Raw genomic sequence first — 22,537 nt, forward strand, 5'->3', positions numbered from 1 at the left:
TTTTTCAAATTGTTAATGTTTGTCACGTTTTCACGGATTATACCACAATTTTGTTGATTTGCATACATAATTACATTGAAAATGGGTACTGGCCACACAAACCACAGTATAATCTAATGACGAGTACAAAGAGTATTACAATTATGTATTTTATCGCACTTTTACTAAGCTTGCTTCGTATGTTCGGTTCAAAACATCAGATTAACTTGAAAATTTGTACACGCATCGAGGACCAATAAGGATACAATGTATCAACGAAATATAAAAACTAAAGCGATTTGCTGATTCGTTTTGCTATTCCAGTTTTAAAATTTACAAACTTTTATTTCTTATTAATAAATATTATATATCTTAAAATAACCTGCTAATGTAAAATTAAGTTAATCCTCTGTTCATCCACCACGTTGTACCCCTGTAAGCAACAAGCGACAGAGCGACAGAGCGAACTCACAGTTTTATCCTTGGGCTCCTTGGTGTTGAGGTTGTAGAGCGTGCCGCGCTTGAACTCGTCGCCGCAGACGTAGCACACCTCCGTCATCGAGTTCTTGTCCGGCATCGACAGGTCCAGGATGTCGCGGTCCGAGCTCGAGTTGGAGTTGCCCGAGTACACCGACACCGTCGACCTGCAAGCGGACCGTTGCGCGTCAGCCGCAGCGCGCAATGTACACCGCGCCCTGTACGCACGGACGAGGGATCCTTTTTTACCCATCGACATCTACAACGTAAATGCGCCACCCACCTTGACATATAAGTGCTAAGGTCTCAGTTTAGTCACAACGGCTACCCCACCCTTCAAACCGAAACGCATCACTGCTTCACGGCAGAAATAGACAGAGCGGTGGTACCTACCCGCGCGGTCTCACAAGAGGTCCTACCCACATTTGACAAGCTTATAACAGATTTATAACGCCCCAATAATTCATCACGAATAATACCCTAAGACTATAATATGTAAATATACGGAACAGTAGTAGTACATGACGTAATCTCAGAATGATTTTCATTTTCCTGCAGTTTCCACTACACGTATATATAAAAGTACTTTTATATTCTAACTTGGTTTCGTTAAAGTTTAATCACTTAAATATTTTTCTACGCTTCGTACACTGTACAGTTATCTTGGTCACGGACGACTAAAGATGATGGCACCTTCGGTCGTCGACATTTCAATTATTTGCCGTCTGTTTGATGTTTTATTATTGACTAGTGACCCGCCCTCACTTCGCTTCGGAAACTGTAACTTATTATTGATTTCTCCATTATTTAATGGATGTTATTATACTTATAAACCTTCCTCTTCAATCACTCTATCTATTAGCATACATAGGGATATAGGGACAGAGAAAGCGACTTTGTTTTATACTATGGAGTGATATACATAAAAGACTTAAAAGAAATAACCAAATCTACTGAAAATCAATTACGATTTAACCCAAAGTTTGCGTAGTGTCATCTGTTCCCTAGCAACCGACACAAGATTAGCAAACGAAGCATCCGCGCTAAATATAAAAATCAAATATACCAACAAGGTATGTGTCGACTGACAAATATGTATTCTGTGGTTACACGTCTAGTGACGTAACTATGTGGACGCATCCAAACCTTTATAATGTGGCATAATTAATGCAAACATCACGTTCAAATAGCAACAGCCAGTGATCGAATAAAACGTTACGATGTTGGATTATATTGATAATGGAGACGAAAACAGACCCAAAAATAAAACAAAGAATTTCTATGCAAATTTCAACTACTACCGGAAAAATAGCAAACAAAATCATGGACACTAAAAATCAGATACGGACATAGTCAGACTTGCTTATCATAAACTTAATTTTAGTGCTTCGTTTCAAGTTAAAATATAAAAATTTAATTAGCAGAAAATATGTTGTATTGTTATACATTCGTGTCCTACCTCAACAATAATGGATATATTTTACCAAAAGTAAAATTCGCAGCCTGACCAGCCTAAGACCAGCCTCCAAATGGAAGACATAAAATAGCCGATAAATTTAAAAGCAAACATCATCTTCGCCAGAGTGTTTACCCTTCAGAGGACACGCCGAGTCTATTATTAGATACAATACTAATCAGTTACATCCACACCTACTTCTTGGCCAATCGCAGTTCGATTGAATCATAAGCGTGTCTCGACAATCAAACGTTAATAACATATTAACGTTTTCAAGCACGAATTTCGCGAGTTTGTCAACCAGCCATTTATAACATTAAGTTGTGTACGAGCCCTAATGACAAGGATAAGTGTGCGGATTCATTTAGTCACTTTCAATTTAATACAGCTTCACATCCTGTTGTTAAATTAAGTTACAAGTAGCTGTTGGGTGTATGGTTTCTGCACCATGAATTACCAGCAATCATATCAGCAGGCTGATCGACTATTATTGTATCACAAAAGTTAACAGAGCCGAACAAACAATATGAAATGAAAATAATTTTCAGAGATACGAAATCAGTTTTAATAGGCAACCACTGTTTTTTTTCGGGCTGTGGTCTGAGCCTCCAACGAGGTGTCCGCGCCTATGGTATGTGGCGGGGTACGCAGGGACTTGGCCTGCAGATGTTGGGAGCAGACCGTGGGCCCGAGAATATTTTAGGGCCCTACCGCACCTACCTAGGCAGAAATGGCGCAGGATAATACAGGAGAAAGTTGTGAGGATTATCGTCGCAAGGAGGACCGCACCAAACTACTCCACCTTGCACTCTTTCACCCGAGAGATTCCTGCAGTCAACACTACGACCAGACTCGCGGCGGCACTCCGAGGACTCCTAATTGGCAACCACTCGCACAACCCAAATACTGATTTGATTCTTCGGTTTTGTTATTATTATCATTTTATTATTTGCGAATATCTAACACCTTGGTTTTCGTTGTCACGGACTACTAAGGCGTTATTAAACGGAAGGAATCTCTCTATTCGCATCCAAAAGATCGCTCTAAGCGTGTCAGCTCATACTTTACTAGCGGTTTGAATTCGATCTTTTACAATTTTATAAAAGCCATTCCCGAAGCGAACATTAAAACTGCAAATTTCTGCAGCTTACCGAGCCTCCTAATAACGATCCTTCAGGACTCGACGTGCTATTCAAAAATACAGGGTGTAAAGTTTCCCAAAATCCAAACAATAAAACCTACAACATAAACAGTAATCATTTGCCTAGTTTTAGCAGTATTTATGATTTATCAAGCACGACAAGGGGTAGCCTGCACAACTCTCTCAACAAACACAACTCTCTGCGTCATACGAGACCGCGGGAGCGATGAACCCCGCGTCGACTCATTTAGAATAGCATTACATTGTGCGCGGTACAAAAAACATTTGCCAAATACAGTGCGACCTTAATACATATAACGAACCTCAATATAACGACGTCCTCGATTTAACAAATTCTTCGTTATGCCCTTGAATTAAGAGTCAATATAAAACCTTTACATTACGTTGCGAAGATTTCTTGCGAACAACCTCTTTAGAACGTATTTTCGAAAAAAGTGTAAATACTATAATATATACTAATTATTTTTAAATAGAAAATACATACAGTAATTTGGTAAAAATGTGTTATTATTTATTAGTAGACGTTGTTCGTTATAACAAGATGAGTACCTAATATTGAGGTGAATAAAATTATTATTTTTACCTCGTTTGTAGGTAGACCAACCTTTTTTTTTTCTTCGGGCTGGGGGCCCAACCTCCTACGAGGTATGTGGACTTGACGATTTGCAAGGTGTTGGGAGCAGACCGCGGGCCCAACCCACTAAACGACTCCCCTGCACTCTTACACCTGACGTCCGATCTCCGTCCGGGGTCAGAACCCGGTCAGAGTAGGGGGGTTCCTGCGGTCAACACTACAACCAGACACGCGGCGCCACCCCGAGGACGCTCGACCCACTGGTCGTCGAGGCGATAGTCGACGACCTAGGTAGACCAACCTAACCTAACCTCAGTTTACCGAATTACTTGATATAACGAATATTGGCTTGTCCCCTTCCGATTTGTTATAACGAGGATGCACTGTATTACTATGGGCGGTACAGTGTCGAAGGTGCTCACGGACAAACCGATGTCTGTCCGCGGTATCAAAGTTCGGCTTTAAAATCTATACTAATATATAAATCTACAGTGGTTTTTACGGATGTTCCGTTATAACTACTGAACCGTGCATCCGATTGACTTGAAACTTGGTATCCATGTAGAAAATACATGTACTTAATGGATAGGCTAATATTTATATGAGTGTTGGACTCCCTGCACCAGTTGCGGGGGCGTTAATGATGAGAATGTTTGTGGGGGTAAGAAACACTAATGTTAATTTTAAATGCCCAGCGAAGCGGACGGGTACAGCCAGTCGTCTATAAATGCAAAAAATTATCTCAGAATAAATAAATTGCCCGGCGAGCACTGCGCAAACACGCGGCCCCTACGAATATTGAAAACGGTAAACAACATAGTTCCGGTTCGACTCGACAAATGTAATGTACACAATAAACACACACTCACTCCAAATAACGTATTGATGTAATCAAATTGAATTTCACGATTTCATATTTTAAATATATTTTATATGGTGTATCTGTCTGATTAGCACAAGTGTTAATTTTAGTGTAAATATGAATTGGGTAACGTGGATTCAGTAATTTTGTTGTAATTTAGTTTCATTTAATTGAAGTTTTAAGCTTAATAAATAATGATTGGAAGGATTGAAAAGCTTATGTAGGTTTTAAGCAAACAGAGATGTTTTAGTAAGCTTTAACAGAAGTTACACAGCGCCGGGCGGTGCGGGGCGGTATGTAGGCGCCGAGCGGCCCCTCGTGTGTGTTTGGGAGTCCCTGCTTAAAAATGGCAGAAATTTTTATTGATAGCGTCTAATCGAGCTGTTGAAGTATGTGTCTCAAATATATAATATAATATAGGGCAAATATATAATATAATATAAGGCAAATTAAAAATTTTGTGAATTTATTTTTTAATATGCAAAGTTATTCTTTCTTTATGAAAATTATCTTTCATTATGTGCAAAGTACCTGCCTTTTTTTAAGGCTGGTGATCCGTTTACAGATACGCGGTCGAGGGGGATCACAGACCAGTTATGTCGGACTCCGGCGCCTCCACAGAACAATAGGGAGAAGAAGAAGACCGAGGTCCTCCTCTTCCAGTTCCTGCTGGGAAACTACGCCTCGAAAAAGGCGCGTGAGGCGCTGCGTGGACTCAACCACACGAAACCTGCCCCGCAAAACCGACTGCCGACTAAACCCACATAAAAAGTACCCGCCTGCGGGACGCGAACATCGGCAAGCCGCATCGCTTGATGCGAATGCACCGGGAATCTTATCCTTTAGGCCACGACGACTTCAAACCCAACGAGAGATCGGACCTGTGCTTTGTAAAACACGCGTTTATGCAGGGCCACACTACCGTTTCGCCTTGTCGAAGACTCCCGACATTTTAAAAGTCAGTGTGGCTTTGCCCAATTGCCTTCGACGTCGAACACAACTCGAAATAGTGACCCGAAATATACCGATAGCAAGTAACGCATGCAATGTACAAAAACCTTGGAAACAGCATCGTAACTTGCGGAACACCTACGTAACCAATCACAGCAGTAGACTGCGACGCTCTGTCCATTCAAACAGTGGGCGATCCACTTGCAGAAACTATCGGGAAATCCGGAAATAGCAGCTTCGACAGAAGTGCCTTATGCCAGAGCTTATTGTACGCCTTCGATATGAAGGCTCTCCACCTTTACTGTCCAAGGCCTCTGTCCAGCGGCGAGTGAAATAACGGAAGCCATGCTACCTGCCACTGACCAGACGGCTCCATCGCCTTGAGCAGCAAGACAATAAGAGCGACAGGGCTGTAACTCAAAGACTTTACCTGGTCACCGTTGCTGCTGGGCTCAATTCAGAGGCCTACCAGTTTTCTACATGACCCACAAGCGTATACTCTATTTGACATTTTATTTGTATTTAGTTTATTAGACTATTCCCTCGCCTGATTGTGCGCCAAATTACAATGATCGACTTCACATCTTTGGAACCGTTCAATGAAAGTTTACTACACTATGTACTCACTACTATGCTATTTCGGCCATATCTTCTTGGGATCCGTTACCGGCTAGCTCTACTACTGGCTCTGGCTCCCAAATTTCAACCTTCCCTAAGTTGATGTAGTATTGTCAGCTTTTCACAAGACCGATTCAAGGTAGGAAACCTGCTGTGCCATCTCCACAAAGGACAGGAGGGCGGACCGACGACCGACAGAAATCGATCATAAAATCACCACTCAGTATAGTTAGTTATATTTTCAGAAGTTTTTGTTTTTTTTTTTACATTCCTGGTTTACGCGATTTACATTCCCGGCCTGTTCTCGTGTCGTTAATCCCATAGAGTCGAGACTTGGTACAGATGTTATCGGTTATCGCGACCACAAGGACGGTGTCTGGTGCTGCAACGTCTCGATGCGACTGACCTGACGGCGTCCAGGTACCCGGCGGGCTCCGAGGCGCCGGAGTGCTGCGAGCCGACCGATATGACGGAGGGGTCGCGCGCCCGTAGGTCCAGCACGCCCTCCTCCTCGGGCGCGGGGGGAAACCGCTGCTAGAAACGAGAAACGAACAACGTTAGCCTATTTAATACTCTCGAAGAGAAACGAATGCTGTTTCTTTATATCGGATTAGCTTTTCATCTGTGTGTTGCATGTCGCGTGACGGTCGGCCGCAGAGTAGGGATAAAGCGAAAGGCGCTCGTCAGAGAAAAATTTACGTAAAGTGTCTATATGTATGTGTGTGTGATGTTGATGTTTTTACTGGTGTTAGGACCTCTTGTGAGTCCGCGCGGGTAGGTACCATCGCCCTGCTATTTCTGCCGTGAAGCAGTAATGCGTTACGGTTTGAAGGGTGGGGCAGGGCAGCTGTTGTAATTGAGTTCTTAGAACTTATATTTCAAGGTGGGTGGCGCATTTACGTCGTAAATGTCAATGGGCTCCAGTAACCACTTAACACCAGGTGGGCTGTGAGCTCGTCCAACCATTTAAGCAATAAAAAATATATGCAAAGAATGTTCTTCTTGATGGCATCCACGGCGGTTGTAGTCAGACCGCTGTCTCGTCTGCTCGTTCCGATAACCGTAGAGAGTACTCACATTAACAAATTTATTGACATGATTCGTTTCCTTCTCTTCTTTCCTGAAAGGCGAGGATGCAGGCGGCGCCGGGTCAGTGGGGTATAGAGTCCGCGAGGTGGGCCGGGGCGAGGCGGCCGGGGGCTCCTCCCGGGGAGCCGGGGTAGTCGACGCGTCGTTCGAGAGTCCTAAGACTTGCGCTGCGTATTCACCTTGGAAGGACATGTCCGCACCTGGAAATTTTATTTATGACAAATATTTTATCATGTTTATGTGAATTGTTTGCACGTTAATGATATTAAAATTTTAGTCCACTTTAAGAATTCACTATAGACCCACATTATTATGACTCAATTCCAATATAAAGGGTAATAAAACAGGCCATCTCATCAGTTGAAATTAATACCCTAATAAATAGCATAATGTAAGGCAAAACAGGAATTACAGCTAAAATAAACTCTGCATAATGCTCAATATTTTACAAATTTTATCGAAGCGTCGGTGATGCCCGGTGTGCAAATATATGTTAAGGTTCGTATTAAATTTTCCTAGTAAAATAATAAACAAAAAATATCCAATAGATTGAGCCGTATTGACGGTAGATAAATAAAATTTACTTCTAGAATGGTTCTGTGTACACGTTGAAAGCAAAAAACAATTTCGACTCTTGTGGCCGATGTTGTTGTATCTTGAGAATATTTTTAGTAACAAGATTAAAACATACGTATTTAATATTTTATACGACGTGTATTCAGACATAAAACAACTTTTTGACGAAAGAATAATAAAATTATCATTCAGTCAAACATTTGATTGGTGGTCCGTCTCAGCTCGTCCGCAAAATTAATAAAAAGGTACATTAAAATACAAATACAAAATAAAAACTCCTTTTCTATACGTCGTTTAAAAACATTTCCCTTTCATTCAAAGCTCGTTACAAATTCTCCATTCACCGTCGAACAAAATGACCTCGACCGCGTGTAATGCCCCGACATCTTCTGTGTAAGGTCACATCTACGACAGCACTAGGTCATAGGTCATAATTAACATTTCATTGGGTCTGTTAAGGCGTCGTGCTATTGCTAAATGTTAACAGAAACGAAACAGGTCTTTGGATATTAACAATGAAAGAATCATGAATATATTGAACTACATTTAATGTTACATTCAATATAAACTGATTTCCATTTAGTACTAAACACACGCACACGCTTGTTGGACGACTATAGTGGCGGATGAAAAGAGATTTCATGCAGCAGAGATGCGATGTTGCGATGGATGTGTGGAGTAACGAGAATGAATAGAATACGGAATGAATATGTTAGAGGAAGTCTGAAAGTGGCGCCTGTGACAGAGAAGCTGAGAAGTGCGCGTTTGGGATAGTATGGACATGTGATGAGACGAGATGAAAATGAGGTTGGTAAGAGAGTGTTAATTATGAACGTGGAAGGATATAGAGGAAGAGGTCGACCTAAGAAAGAATGGATGGATTGCGTGAAAGACGATACGTGTAAGAGGAGAGTGAGTGAAGAAAATGTATACGATAGAGGCGTATGGAAGGAGAAAACATGATGCGCCGACCCCAGATGACTGGGAGAAGGGCAGGAGAATGACTAGCACACGCAAAAGCAAAAATCATAACATAGATAATTAGTGTGTATGACATAATATTGTAGGTAAGGTCGTCTAGTTCAGAATGAAGTACAGTTATTGAACAATTCCGAAGCGCACGAGACGGAGGCCTCGACCCGCAAGTGAAAGTGACCGACTGACTTCGTTAGTTCGCATGACGACAACGAGGCCTTTAAATTATTTATACGGGCTTCAATTCATTGAAAAACAATACAGTCTTATAGTTGAATCTTGTGATTCAGTATTCATTTTGAATTAAGCCACCTTGATTAATGTACTTTTTTTTTCGCAAAAGACTGCCTTCAAAAATATAATTTGACAAAATCTATATTAAAAAACGAACGTCTCTTCTAGATTTCACAGAATTGATCTAGACTCGTTGATTATCAAAGTTGTTTCACAAAAAAAATATGTTACTTTTGAAAGCAAGTTAGTTAATAAAGGATTTTGCGGGTAGATGTCAAAGTTCAAAGAAAAGAGAAAGAAAAATTCAGAGTGCCACTTGTGACGTCATCGCCATTCAATCATTTTCAATCATTTTTTTGTGACGCAAGAGAGTCGTGCGTTCCCATAGCGTTTTCCAATAGCGTTTTTCAAACCTAATTTCATTTAATTTCAAAAACAATTGTAAATTCCTTGCTCCACTGCCACATTAAAGAAGGTCAAACGAACGCACTTTGCTTTAATAATATTCTTATATATATACATTATATATATAATGAGCCCCGTTTTGTGTACGTAGAATGTTCATATCACTAAAGTTCAAGACATTACATCCTCAGAAGTCATAGGCCAGAGATTATGTTGTAAGAGAAAAAAAACATATTCTGCTCTAAAATTATTAAAATTTACGTCATTAATAATTAATAGTACTACGTTAATAAGGCTGAAGTCTGGTTGTACATTGTGAGCCTACACTAGTAGGTACCAATCTCCTGTTTAATTCTGTACCAAATTAGTCAAGAGTATCTGTATAAAGAGCCGGTATAGAATGGCGGTAGATTGAGATGTTCACATTATAACTGTCTTAGGGATTTGCATGTAGTAAAAAAGTTAAGATAAAGTCACGGGAATTATAGTAAGAATTAAGCCATTTTTCTTGCCACTGTCAATGTAAATACATCGCCAAAATTCGATATCTGTTAATACACATGCACTTACAATAGAAGTAGAGAAAATAATAGAAATAGCTTGTACAGATCAAGTTGAGATTCCTTCTTGTACATTCCCTATTGCAGACTTGCGATCTGTTTATCATAAATAAGCTTGTCTGAAACCTGACTGATCACTACTGTCTTCAAAATTTCTATTTTATCGCCAAAATATACATGAAATTTTCTTTCAAGCGAAAACTTGTGCATTTGTTTTAATTAAGTAAAGTAAGCAAATGTCATTTACTTTATCATTATCTAAATCTGTTTTTAAGCTGTTTTAATAAACTATATGTACAATTCGATCAATTCCTTCTGATCGGACGCGTTTCTAGTGACTTCCCATAATTTGTGTGTAAATAATTTATTATATATCTATATATTAATACGTGAAGCAAAAACTTTGTATCCCTTTTTACGAAAATTGTGCGGACGGAGGAGTATGAAATTTTCCACACTTATAGAGAATATAAAGAAGTGCACAAAGCTAATGTTTTTTTAAAATAATGCATAAAAGATACATTAAATCAATAAAGAAAACATTACACACACTACATACCATGTATTTGACGCACACACGCATGCATACTATGTATTGTCAAACTTTTGTTCTTAGCGTCTGTTGTCAAATTGAGAATAGATTAAATATTGTTTGTCTTTGTTAATATTTTTCATAGTCATCAGTCATAGTTCATAGCCTTGGCGAAATTTGTGATTATAGAAGTATAAAATACAATCATAATAGTGAACAAACTTATAATTCCAATTTTCTCTATATAAATCTTTTAAAACTTTATTAAATTATTAAAAAAAAGAACACCTAACCTAAAAGTACATGTTATTATCCGCAACATGCTTCGTCAGATTACAGAAATAAAGTTATCAGCAACATGCTTCGTCAAAAAGTACAATACTTACTTTCAGCTGCAAGCGTCGTCATAAGTAACATAAAGGTCAACGCTAATAGCAATGCGCGCGTAGGCATCGGCTAGTCAAACAAGCCACTCTGGATCGCACCCGGCCCGAAAGTACCCATTACGCTAGCAGCATTGCCACGCTGTATGGCGATGGATAATCTCTGAACCAGGTACGACCCAGACCGAGGATCGTGGCCCTGCCCTCTGAGGCGGTGGCCAATTGCGGCAATAAACTTTTTGGCCTCCGAACTCCACACACCCGTCGTTTCCACTGCCACTGGAACAAACAGGTATGTAGATTTTAGAGCATCGTACTTAGCATGCTTCGTTTTAGCCGACGCCTCAGCAGCAAAGCCCGCACATTGTCGGGTCCCAGATAAATGACACGCCGCGTACGTACAGCTACAGGTTGCGTCCCATAACAAGCAGCGTCCCTTTTCCCAAGGAATCAGAGTCAAACCATCCGGCCTCTTACCATCCGACCTGCTGAGGCCTGGTGGTTCCAACACACACGGGATATTTGCGGAGACCAAAGCACGTCGAATAATATCATTAAGTGCATGGTGTCTCGGGAAGCGGCCAGCCGATCTAACACAACTCAGTCCATGCAGTCCGGCGGCATCCACCATACTACCACAGACACATCGATGGGGCTCGCAAATGCTGCAACCGAGTCTCAAAGCTGTGGCCACTCTCAATGAATTATTATCAAGAAGTGTCCCCAGCTGTGGTGAAGGCAATGCTTGCAACCAAGCACCAGATTCCGGACTGGAGACCGCTTTCAGGCGCGCTAATTCAACTCCAGTGGCGTCTCCCAGCAAAGTTGACAAAGTCAGCTTGCACAGCACATCATCCCAACACCTCTGCGAGCTCCTGTTCACCGGGAGCGCCTCATTCGGACATAAAAGGCCCCAAGCCGCCAAAGCCTCGCTCGCAAACGGAATCGTAGATCCATCACCATTCGTACCCAGTAACTTAGCAACAAAGTCTACAACCCCATAACACGAAGCCAGGAAAGCAGCGAGCCCAGTACGCTCCATTTGTCGCACCCCCAGGCCGCCATGACGTATAGGTAAAACAGCCTGGCACCATTGTCTGTCATCCAAGCTTACGTTTAAAATAGTCTCCAGTGTATCCCTCAACAAAGCATCAAGCTGGGCCACATCTTGAGTGAAAAGCCACGTTGGACAAGTTCTCACCAAATACGTCAAACGAGGCATCGAAAAGCAACAACGAAGCAAGACGAGAGCCACGTGAGATGATAAGCTCAACAGGTTGCCGCGCAATGACGACAATAACTGCCTTTTTATTTCCAGAGAACTTGGAACTCCATCCTGAAATATTGGAGTACCAAGCAAAATGAAATTACTTTTATTCAAAACTTTGATACCTGGAACCAACTCCTGAAAATCATTAACTACGCTTGCTGATACTTCAGTAGAAAAGTATACCTCACATTTCCCAGTATTAGCCTCCAAGCCGACATCTCGCAACTTCGGAAATAAAAGTCTGATGTCGTCTAGCACGGAATCTGGGGGACCACCTATTGTGCCGTCATCTAAATACCATAGGTTTAAAGGTGACTTGACGGTCTTTATAATGCTGTGGATAGCAAGACTATAAATTAATGGGCCAAGAGGATCGCCCTGCTGGGCACCTACCTCTGAGTCAATGGAAGATTCCATAAAGAACAACTTGCTGGAAGAGCCGTAACACTGATACAAGAATGGGTATAAAGCCGGAATATTTTCCTTGATTTCATTTAAAATGATATCTCTCTCTAAGCTATTAAAAGCATTCCTTATATCAAGCTTTACAATTGCACTGTTACAGTTCTCCCTGCTCATAGCAAATGCACGGGTAGCATGAATGGCGGCCTCACACCCAAGAGCAATCCCGAAGCCCAGCTGGTGGGGCTGCAAGTACGAGGCCATTTCATTCCTTACAGACCGACACCCAAGCTTGGCAGCGAGACGACGCAGCACAGACCCCACCGCAATTGGTCTCACTCCGCCGTCCTTCTTAGTTAGAGCGCATAAGCTACCTCCGTACAAATAAGGACACACCTGTACATTAACCGTACCTCTTAGTATGAAATTGCATAAGTCTGTAATTGAGTGCAATAGACGAACACCATTTTCACCGGCGGAAGGGGAAATAAGCTCCTTTAAATGGTTTGGACGTAGACCATCAAGGCCAGGTGCAGAGCCGCTATAAAAGGAACTAATTGCGTCTGCAACATCCTCCGAGTTGACAGTCAAAAAAGGGCAACTAGAATCAGGCGCTGGCGGCAATGATAAGGGACGAAAAGGAGTAGGATGTTTATCACGTAATGCGCTTAAGGTCTCATCGTTAAAAGGTGCTAAAGAATCCTCCGACACTAAAAGACGGACAGCTCCACGCAAATCACCCTCATGAACCTTGGCTTCGATTCTTTTGACAACGGATCGTGGCTTGTGTTTGAAGTCCTCTAAAAAATACGGGCTATTATTGTTTGCATTCTCCTTAACCTTTGCAGTAAGCGAACGGGGGTCACCTCGATCTGGAATTCTCAGAGTCGTGTAAGAAAATGACAACAAGGAAACCCAGTCCTCCACACCGTTATTGTTTATGCAGCCGTCCATAATCACTCTGAGCTTTCCTGCGACTAAATTCCTGGCCCCCTTAGGGATGTGCTTAAGCACAGGAATTTTATTTTTGTAAGATGCCAAATCGTCTAGAGTATGGATAACACTCTGGGCTTGTGGATGAGCATCAGCAGTTACAGCACACGGCACCCGAGGCAGTATCGACGGCTGTATCTGGCTGTCTTTATGCATATGAGAAATATGCACATTTAGACCCCGGGGCACCACAAAAAGGCGTGTGGAACCCGGACAATGAGGGCATGTTGCCCTTGTGGGACTATTCATTATTTAAAATCGTTATAAATAATTATAAAATATATAATATATAATATAATTCCAATTAATTATAGTCGAATTTCGACTACTGCGGGGCCTCTAGTATTTTTAATTACAAAAAGTTGCGCACAGGACTAAGCGATCCGTGAAAATGTCTCCCCCATACGTCACACGCGAGACACTAATTGCCGGTCATAGATCGCCACTCACCGTCCTATTTAAAGAACATCAAAGAGCTAAAGAGTCTAGTGTCAAATCCCTCGTCTGCTTTACGCTGATACGGTGTTTATGCTTATATTTTACTTGTCGCCTGATATATACTGGTTTTTTACTGGATTTTTATACGGATTTTTACTGGTGATAGGACCTGTTGTGAGTCTGCGCGGGTAGGTACCACCACCCCGCCTATTTCTGCCGTAAAGCAGTAATGCGTTTCGGTTTGAAGGACGGGGCAGCCGTTGTAACTATACTGAGACCTTACAACTTATATCTCAAGGTGGGTGGCGCATTTACTTTGTAGATGTCTATGGGCTCCAGTAACCACTTAACACCAGGTGGGCTGTGAGCTCGTCCAACCATCTAAGCAATAAAAAAAAATATATATATAAAAATGCGATTACGATATTCATATAAAATCGATTGATAGATACCGGCTATGGTGATGACATAATATGTTTTTTTTATAACATACGCTGCCTACACTACTCGTACGGTTTAAAAGCAACCGCTACGTATACCGATAAAATTAATTACGAATATGTATTTTTATTATGTTACTTTATTCCTTTATAGGTCGGCGATTCGAAAATAAATTATTTATTTATTTATTTATTTATTACGCTTCATGTAAAATTTACATCGGCGGACTTAATGCCTAAGGCATTCTCTACCAGTCAACCAAAGGTAGTGCAGAGTGGATAGTGGTAGGTGCAATGAAATTTATATTAAGTTACAAAAATTATATACATACATACATACATAAATACACACATACATACATACATACATACATATAATGGTTGTATAGTATTAAAAGGAATATATTAATAAATTTCCTTAACAAATAACTTCATCTTAATAAGTTCATGATGATTAATTAGTATTTGAAAAGATGATATTGTACTTGACGAAGTAGCTGCTAGCATGTCTTATGTTGGCTTAGAAAAACAACACATCTGTATACGCAATGTAAAAATCGACACACAATTTTTTTTTATGGCTTGGATGGGTGGACTAGCTGACAGCCCACCTGGTGTTAAGTGGTCACTGGAGCCCATAGACATCTACAACGTAAATGCGCCGCCCACCTTGAGATACAAGTTCTAAGGTCTCAGTATAGTTACAGCGGCCGCCCCACCCTTCAAACAGAAACGCATTACTGCTTCACGGCAGAAATAGGTGGGGTGGTGGTACCTACCCGTGTGAACTTACAAGAGGTCCTACCACCAGTAAAAATCGGCACACAAACTTGTTAAGCAGTCTTTAGTCCACTCACCCAACCAATCCTTAGTACATCCAATTTTTTATCCTATCCTTTCGAACTTCGCTCTGTTGTCAACTTTCACAGCTTACACATGCCATATAGGTATCGAAAGCTATTGGAAAAGTACGCGGAACGTCACACCCGGTACAAATAAAGTGCAAGACAAAAACCCAATGTACTTATAAAATAAGTGGATCTCAACGTATACAATTGTAGGAATATCACGTCGGGGTAACCAGTTGTAGGAATATACGACAAAAGGAAGATCTTCCACCGAGCGGGTGATATTGCTCTGTAGACCGACGGTCCGAATGTTGTTGTTCGGAACTTGTATATATGCAAGCTTATCTTGAAAATATCGTAAGCGAGATTCAGGCATCTCTCAAATATCTTGTGTTCTGTGATGGCTACCGCCACAACAATAATAAATCTCGTAATGCATCCATTGCGGGCACGTTGAATGCTTGCGAAAATAAACACAACGAAACGCTTCATTAATAAAATAACTAAGAAAAATCTTCACAAGATCATCAATCTATCATTAGTAATCCTGACCTTTCGGGACCTAATCCATTCTCACGTAAATTTTAGTTAGAAGTTAGAATTGTTTTTTTTATTTCGTTGGTACATTATCCAGTGATACCGCTTGGTATTCGATGGTCACGAGAGCCCTAAGACTATGCAACATCGCCACCCGCAGTCTTATCTGAACAGAGTCTAAATTGTATTATAACGGTTATTCTAGTCTTCATACCGAGATATTACAACTGGTTTGCGGCAGAAAAACTAGCTTCTCCTTATAAAACTCAACGGCGTAAATGCCATTTTTAATGTGTCCCACTGCTTAAGATTTTCTAAGTATTATGTGATAACGATCTAATGAAAAATAAAAAATCCAATCTGACAATCGGAATATAAATCGTAATCATGTAGAATGTTATGTCGATTGCAGAGGCAATCTCAATTCTTTAAAGAGAGAAATTAAGAATAATTCTAAATAAGTATTACGGGTCCCATTTTCTAACATCAGTAGAATTAATTATTATATATACTAGGTATATAATTTGATTACTAGGTAAGCGAATAAAGGCTAAATGACTTGGACTTATTTTTGCGGGTTCAAAATGATTTTTAGAGCACTGGTAATACGTATTGCAAGCTCGCAGAGGTCGACACAACCAATCAACCTATTCTAACCCCCATACACAAACGGTGGTCCCCCTTGACTGATCTATTCTAACCCCCATATTCAAGTGGTGGTCCGCCGTGACTGGTCGCACGTAACGTTCACACGATGACGATGTAATGCGAAAGTGCGCCGAGAATGTTCAACAGTGTTGGCCGTTGGATAAAATACGTCACTGTTCATTCAAGTTTTATCTCAGCAGCATATCGCATGTTCGCTCCGTAGTCGATATCCGACCATAATCACTGACACCTCAAGATCATTCATTATTTGTATTATATTTTTTCTTTGTTCTTTCTTTTAAAGATGAAAAGAGATAGAAAAATCGAGGCCTTAGTAGAAATCGTATATTTAAAGGGGTTCATTCAGAAAGGTCAAATGCGTTCCAGATTTTGAGCCTTATCGTAAACTCGTTTAAGCCTGGCCGAGCACGGCAACGCAGCAGCCCATAGCATCAGGCCGCTGAATTTCTCGAGGATAAAAAAAGTACCACAGGAAGTCAAGCCGATAACGCCCCGATACTGGGTGAAAAGCCACAAAAAGTGAAGTCTTATAATACGACTCAGTGTATAAATGGAATATAAATGTAGTATAAATGGAATAGAATTACTACTAGTGAGTACTAGGTACTGGTGAGTACTAGGTACTAGTGAATACGGAACGATATTTTCGTCGTCTGTGATTTGAATTCCGAGAACCTTTAATAAACGTTAAAAGCCCTTTATGATTTTATACTGAACACATTCGTAACGTTATCATCGTTCCGGACTCTAAAATCCTAAAGCCGGATTATCATAGGGTTGTAAACGGACGCTTTGATGCCACGTGAATGTGCAAACACCACTTGAAACAATATTTGATAACGTCCAACGTTTCCAACTGTTACATATTGCTAAATATGTTAATTTCATTTTTATTGTTCTGTGAAAAAAAATGGTTGAGCAGAGATGAAATGGTATATAATATTTCATCTCTTTTTTTTTCTACCTATGCTGATAGCCTTGAGAGGCTATTTCAGTTTCGTCCTAACATGTAGGTGAGCTCACGGGACTCAAACCGGATTGATGCTAACACTGGCCCTAGCAAGAGCAGTGCTTCGCAGAATCTACCATTAGATCTGAAACGCGACCCACTGACAAGATCCGACAAGAAACTCAGTGAGCTGTGTCTGTGGGTTAATTCGCTCGTCGAGCCCTTCGTCGCAAGCGACGGGTTCGACAAGGACGGGGACTGGTGGTTGTGGTGCCTAAGAGCACCATTTCATCGCGTTCGGCGCCGAGCCGCAGGTCCGTGGCTGATTTCTGAAGTTTTTTTTTTTTTTTTTTATTGCCTTTGTAGGCAGACGAGCGTACGGCCCACCTGATGGTAAGTGGTTACCGTCGCCCATGGACTTCAGCAATGCCAGGAGCAGAGCCAAGCCGCTGCCTACTGCTTAATACTCTCCACAAGCCTCGTTTGAAGAAGGACATGTCATAGCGTTCGGGAAACACCGTGGAGGGGAGCTCATTCCATAGCCGGATGGTACGTGGCAAAAAAGACCTCTGGAAACGCACTGTGGATGACCGCAGTGGCTCCAGGTAGTATGGATGAACTCTACTCCGGTGGCGGGCGGTGCGATGGTAAAAACGAGACGTTGGTATCATCTCGAACAATTCCTCAGAGCACTCCCCATGGAACATGCGGTACAAAATACAGAGGGACCCGAAGTCCCTCCGCAGACCCAGAGGCTCCAAGCGATCCGTGAGAATGGGATTATCGACAATCCGAACGGCTCTCTTCTGTATGGAGTCAAATGGAAGAAGCTGGTATTTGGGAGCCCCGGCCCAGAGATGGGAGCAGTACTCCACGCGAGGCCGGACTTGTGCTTTATAGAGCAAAAGTCTTTGTCCAGGCGTGAAGTACCGCTTCGCTCTGTTGAGGACTCCCAGCATTTTGGACGCCAACTTGGCTTTGCCTTCCAAATGACTCCGAAATTGGACATCGCTCGAAATGTCGACCCCAAGTATCCCGATACTCCCGGAAGCTTGCAGGGATACTCCTTGGAATTGCGGTGCCATGACAAAGGGGTCCTTCTTCGCAGTGAACGCGCAAACTTGTGTCTTTGTCGGGTTGAATTGAACCAAGTTCAATTCACCCCATTCGGAGACTCGCCCCAGAGAGTTCTCCACTTCAGACACAAGTTTTGATCGTCTCTCTTGCACCACGCTCCGAGAGAGACTCTGATGGCCGATATATCGCGCATCCCCCGTGCTGTCATCCGCATAGCAATGCATGCCATCAATAGACAGCATGTCATTGATATACAGGATGAAAAGCGTGGGGGAGAGCACCGAGCCTTGTGGAACGCCAGCGTTAATGATCATGGTATCAGAGCAGTCACCGTCTACAACGACAGTGATGCTCCGCCCATCCAAAAAGCTAGCGATCCACTTGCAGAGACCCTCGGGGATTCCGTAAGATGGTAACTTCGATAGAAGTGCCCTATGCCAGACCCTGTCGAAGGCCTTCGCGATATCAAGGCTCACAGCAAGAGCCTCGCCCTTGCTCTCCAAGGCTTCAGCCCACCTGTGAGTAAGGTATACAAGAAGATCGCCAGCTGAGCGACCGTGACGGAAACCGTACTGTCGGTCACTGATCAGCTGGCGATCCTCCAGATACTTCAGGAGTTGTATATTTATTATTCGCTCCATCACCTTGGAAAGCAAGGAAGTTATCGCGATAGGCCTATAGCTCGATGGGTCCGACCGGTCACCCTTCTTGGGGATAGGGTGGACGTGGGCGGTCTTCCATGAAGACGGAACCCTGTTAGTGCAATAAGAGAGGCGATACAAACGCGTTAGCGCAGGCGTCAGCTCAGGGGCGCACGTTTTCAGAACCACTGCAGGGATGCCGTCTGGCCCACTCGACTTATGGACGTCCAGGAGTCGGAGCTCCCGCCTGACTGCACACTGCGTGAAGCAGATCTCAGGCAGGGAGCTATCACACCGGGGGATGTTCGGTGGTGTAGCACCCCCGTCGTCCACGGTCGAGTTCGAGGCAAAGAGTTTGACCAGAAGGTCAGCCTTCTCTTTCGCACTATGGGCCAAACTGTCATCGGACTTGCGCAGTGGTGGGAGACTAGACCTGCAAAAGTTTCCTTCTGCAGCTTTGGCGAGCGACCAAAAAGCACGGCTCCCAGAGGGATAGCTATTTAGTCGCTCGCCAACTCTAGCAACGTGCTCCGACTTCGCCTTGGCAATAACCTTCTTGTAGGACCTGGAAGCAGCGTTATATTTCCGCCTTTCCTCTGAGATGTTAGGATCCTGACGTCTCCTGGCATTATCCCATGCCACGTGCCAGTGTTACTATACGTTCTGCTAACAGTAATTTGATTAATAAATTATTATTTTTGTATTGTCTACTCTATTCTGATTTCGTTTAAGTAGCTGCGCAAACATGCGGGCACAAAAAAAAATATTAAACTGTTTTATTTAATAACCTCAAAACTATATAATGAGATATTTAAAAGAATGCGGGAAAAAAACGTTTTTAAGTGGGTACGGGAGCTCGGGTTCTGCCCTCAGGGGAGGCCGGACGCTAGAGCGAAAGTGCAAGGGGTACCGGAACTTATAAACCTCACGACGTGAACGTTCATAAACTGCTTTTTGAATTCTGATTTACTACACCAGTAGTGATTAACCCAGAGATTTGTCGAAAAGCAGTTACGAGCGCAGATACCGCATTTAGCTAGTTTTATTAATTCATTGCTTAGATGGGTGGACGAAACCACGGCGCACCTGGTGGCAAATGCCAAAAACGTAAATGCCGCCACCCACTTTCGAGACATAAGTTCCAAGTCTCAGTTTTATAATTCCACCGCTACCATAATCTTGAAACCGAGAGGCATTACTACTGCCTCACGGCAGAAATAGGCAGGTCGGTAGTATCTACCCGTACAGGGTCAGAACATGCCCTACCATTAGCAAAATTCTACATTAGAGATACATTCGAGAAACATTAGATTATGCATTAACTATCTTACAGATTGAGAGTATTTGGCCCTCCAGGTGGTAAATCATTACTATGACCCATTGGAACTCGAGCTATCATATCCATAACTCTTTAAAAGTATTCACAGACAGGAAGCAACTTTAGTAAATTTCATAAATTGGCTTTAGAACACTTGAAATAATATTTGATAAGACATTAATTACGTAAAAATGTATTTCTCCGTAGTGAGAAACTGAAAATTTTAAATGTTAAATGAAGTCATGAAGGGGAACTGTTTACAGAGAGCACGACACAGGGTTCGGTGGCTACGAGGCTTAGGTCAGAACAACATACGTTGTTGTATTTTATAATATAATCTTATAAATAATAACTGATTGATGTACATTTTAGTGTGTTTACACTTTTACAATATCGCTGTATATATTTTAAGTTTATTATATTGATAATTATTTCCCGGTGTAGGTATAGGACAAAGGGAAGATCTTCTACCGAGCGGGTGATATGACCGACGGTCCGAATGTTGTTGTTCCGAACATGTAGGTATATATGCAAGCTTATGTTGAAAATGTCGTAAGCGAGATTCAGACATCTGTCAAATACCTTGCGTTCTGTGATGGCTACCGCCACAACCGGTTTTACCAGAATCCAATTTATTAACCATTTTTCTCAATTAAAATGTTCCCCAAAATTTCATATAAATATACAGATTATTGCACGTTGGATGCAGGCGGCAATGGACCGGCCCCACTGGACATCAATTGGAGGATAAGCCCATGTTCAGCAGTGGACAGTGGACAGGCTGAGGTGATGATGATGATGAGACAGATTATATACAAACCCAACTTTTCAAATCAATGACATTCCAATTTCCAGTCATTTCTAAAGTTATGTCTACTGCTACTCGCAAATGCAAAAATGTTATACAATTTGACTAACCAAATTCTGAACTTCAAACCAATAAATATAAGAAATATAGAAGAATACAAACGTTGAATACATCAAGTCCTACGCACGAAAACGTTACAACAAAGCTCTCTCGCGGAATGTTAGCGTGCTTTGTTTTAATATTATTTATCCGCGGATCGATGCGAAGCGGAAAGACTGGCGGATTTACGACGTCCACTCAATGCAACGTTGTAGGGACGAGTGAGGTCGCAACGAGATTCCAATACTACAATTATTAATTTTTTTTGATTTATTCGTAGTTTTTTTGACGTGACAACGTCCTATAATACGATGGAGCCGGCTGCACGCACGAAAAAACATGACTCATGCGGCGTTACCTCGCTCTGAGGCGTATTTTATTATGACGTTGTCACGTTCAACTACCGTCAGTAAACCGACTTTACAGACAACCGATTTTTTCGACTATGAACAGCCAGCTCGCACATCGCACTTCTGTAGCATGCTTAGACCCCTCACGAAAAGCCGCGTATTTAAAAATAGGTGATTAATTTTGTATTCGAAAGACTTCTCATTACCGGCAAAGTGGAAGGAAAGAGGCCTAGGGGGCGTAGTCCCATGCGCTGGTCCGATCAGATTAAGACGACTTTGGAATCCAGCATCAATGTCGCTATCCACTGCGCGGAGGACAGAAGTGAATGGAGGAACATAGTCCTAACAAAAGTGCTCAGTAAATGTCACGACCCTCAGAATTGAGGAATACGACGCACGGAGGAGGAGGGATTTTGTATTTAGTGTTTCTAATCATCATAAAATCTAACATTTCAAAGAAAATTACAGCTTCCAAATTTAAAGACATGTATCATTTGTCTAGAGACGTTTGTTTTTAAGCCGATCTCTCTTCATTAACGCAAACTAATAAACAAAAGTCAGATCATCTTGATGTAGTGTGACTATGTGACTAAGCCATTGCGAGCTCATGGCCAGACTGCTTGCAGACAGACGCTTCATTAACCTTTACAGTTAGTCACAAATCATCCCTCACGTTTTACAAGTGTAACGGATTTACAGTCGCACGGGTCGATATCAATCTTGCGCCTATTTCTGTTGCCTAGCTGTAACTCGTAACTTGACGTAATCATATTTTTTTGTCTACACATCTGTCAGTAGCGCCGAGGGGCTATTCTTGCTCACGGAGCTCTATTTGAAAGTATTGTAATGTTTGAAAGTATGATAA

At 41.9% G+C, this 22,537-nt stretch overlaps 2 protein-coding genes across 8 annotated transcripts in view; both read right to left on the reverse strand.

The window, feature by feature from the left end:
• Positions 1-14,338, reverse strand: part of LOC149500736 (uncharacterized) — a 187,131-nt gene extending 172,793 nt beyond the window's left edge. The window contains exon 1 of the mRNA XM_089735702.1: positions 10,739-14,338. Within this exon, the coding sequence (XP_089591828.1) occupies positions 10,907-13,747 (2,841 nt within the window). The 5' untranslated portion in view covers positions 13,748-14,338 and the 3' untranslated portion in view covers positions 10,739-10,906. The remainder of the gene's footprint in view (positions 1-10,738) is intronic.
• Positions 1-22,537, reverse strand: part of px (MAP7 domain-containing protein plexus) — a 159,126-nt gene that overhangs the window by 95,420 nt on the left and 41,169 nt on the right. For 4 of the 7 annotated variants that reach the window (XM_028185500.2, XM_028185504.2, XM_089735700.1 and 1 more), the window contains exons 4-6: positions 7,157-7,368; positions 6,486-6,613; positions 452-623 (exon numbers count right to left, since the gene is read on the reverse strand). In XM_028185500.2, coding sequence (XP_028041301.2) covers positions 452-623; positions 6,486-6,613; positions 7,157-7,368 — 512 coding nt within the window. The remainder of the gene's footprint in view (positions 1-451; positions 624-6,485; positions 6,614-7,156; positions 7,369-22,537) is intronic. The other 3 variants (XM_089735699.1, XM_089735701.1, XM_028185503.2) reach the window with 1 other exon arrangement.

Source organism: Bombyx mandarina, chromosome 20, assembly GCF_030267445.1.
Source record: "Bombyx mandarina strain Sakado chromosome 20, ASM3026744v2".
NCBI classification, from domain to species: Eukaryota; Metazoa; Arthropoda; class Insecta; order Lepidoptera; family Bombycidae; genus Bombyx; species Bombyx mandarina.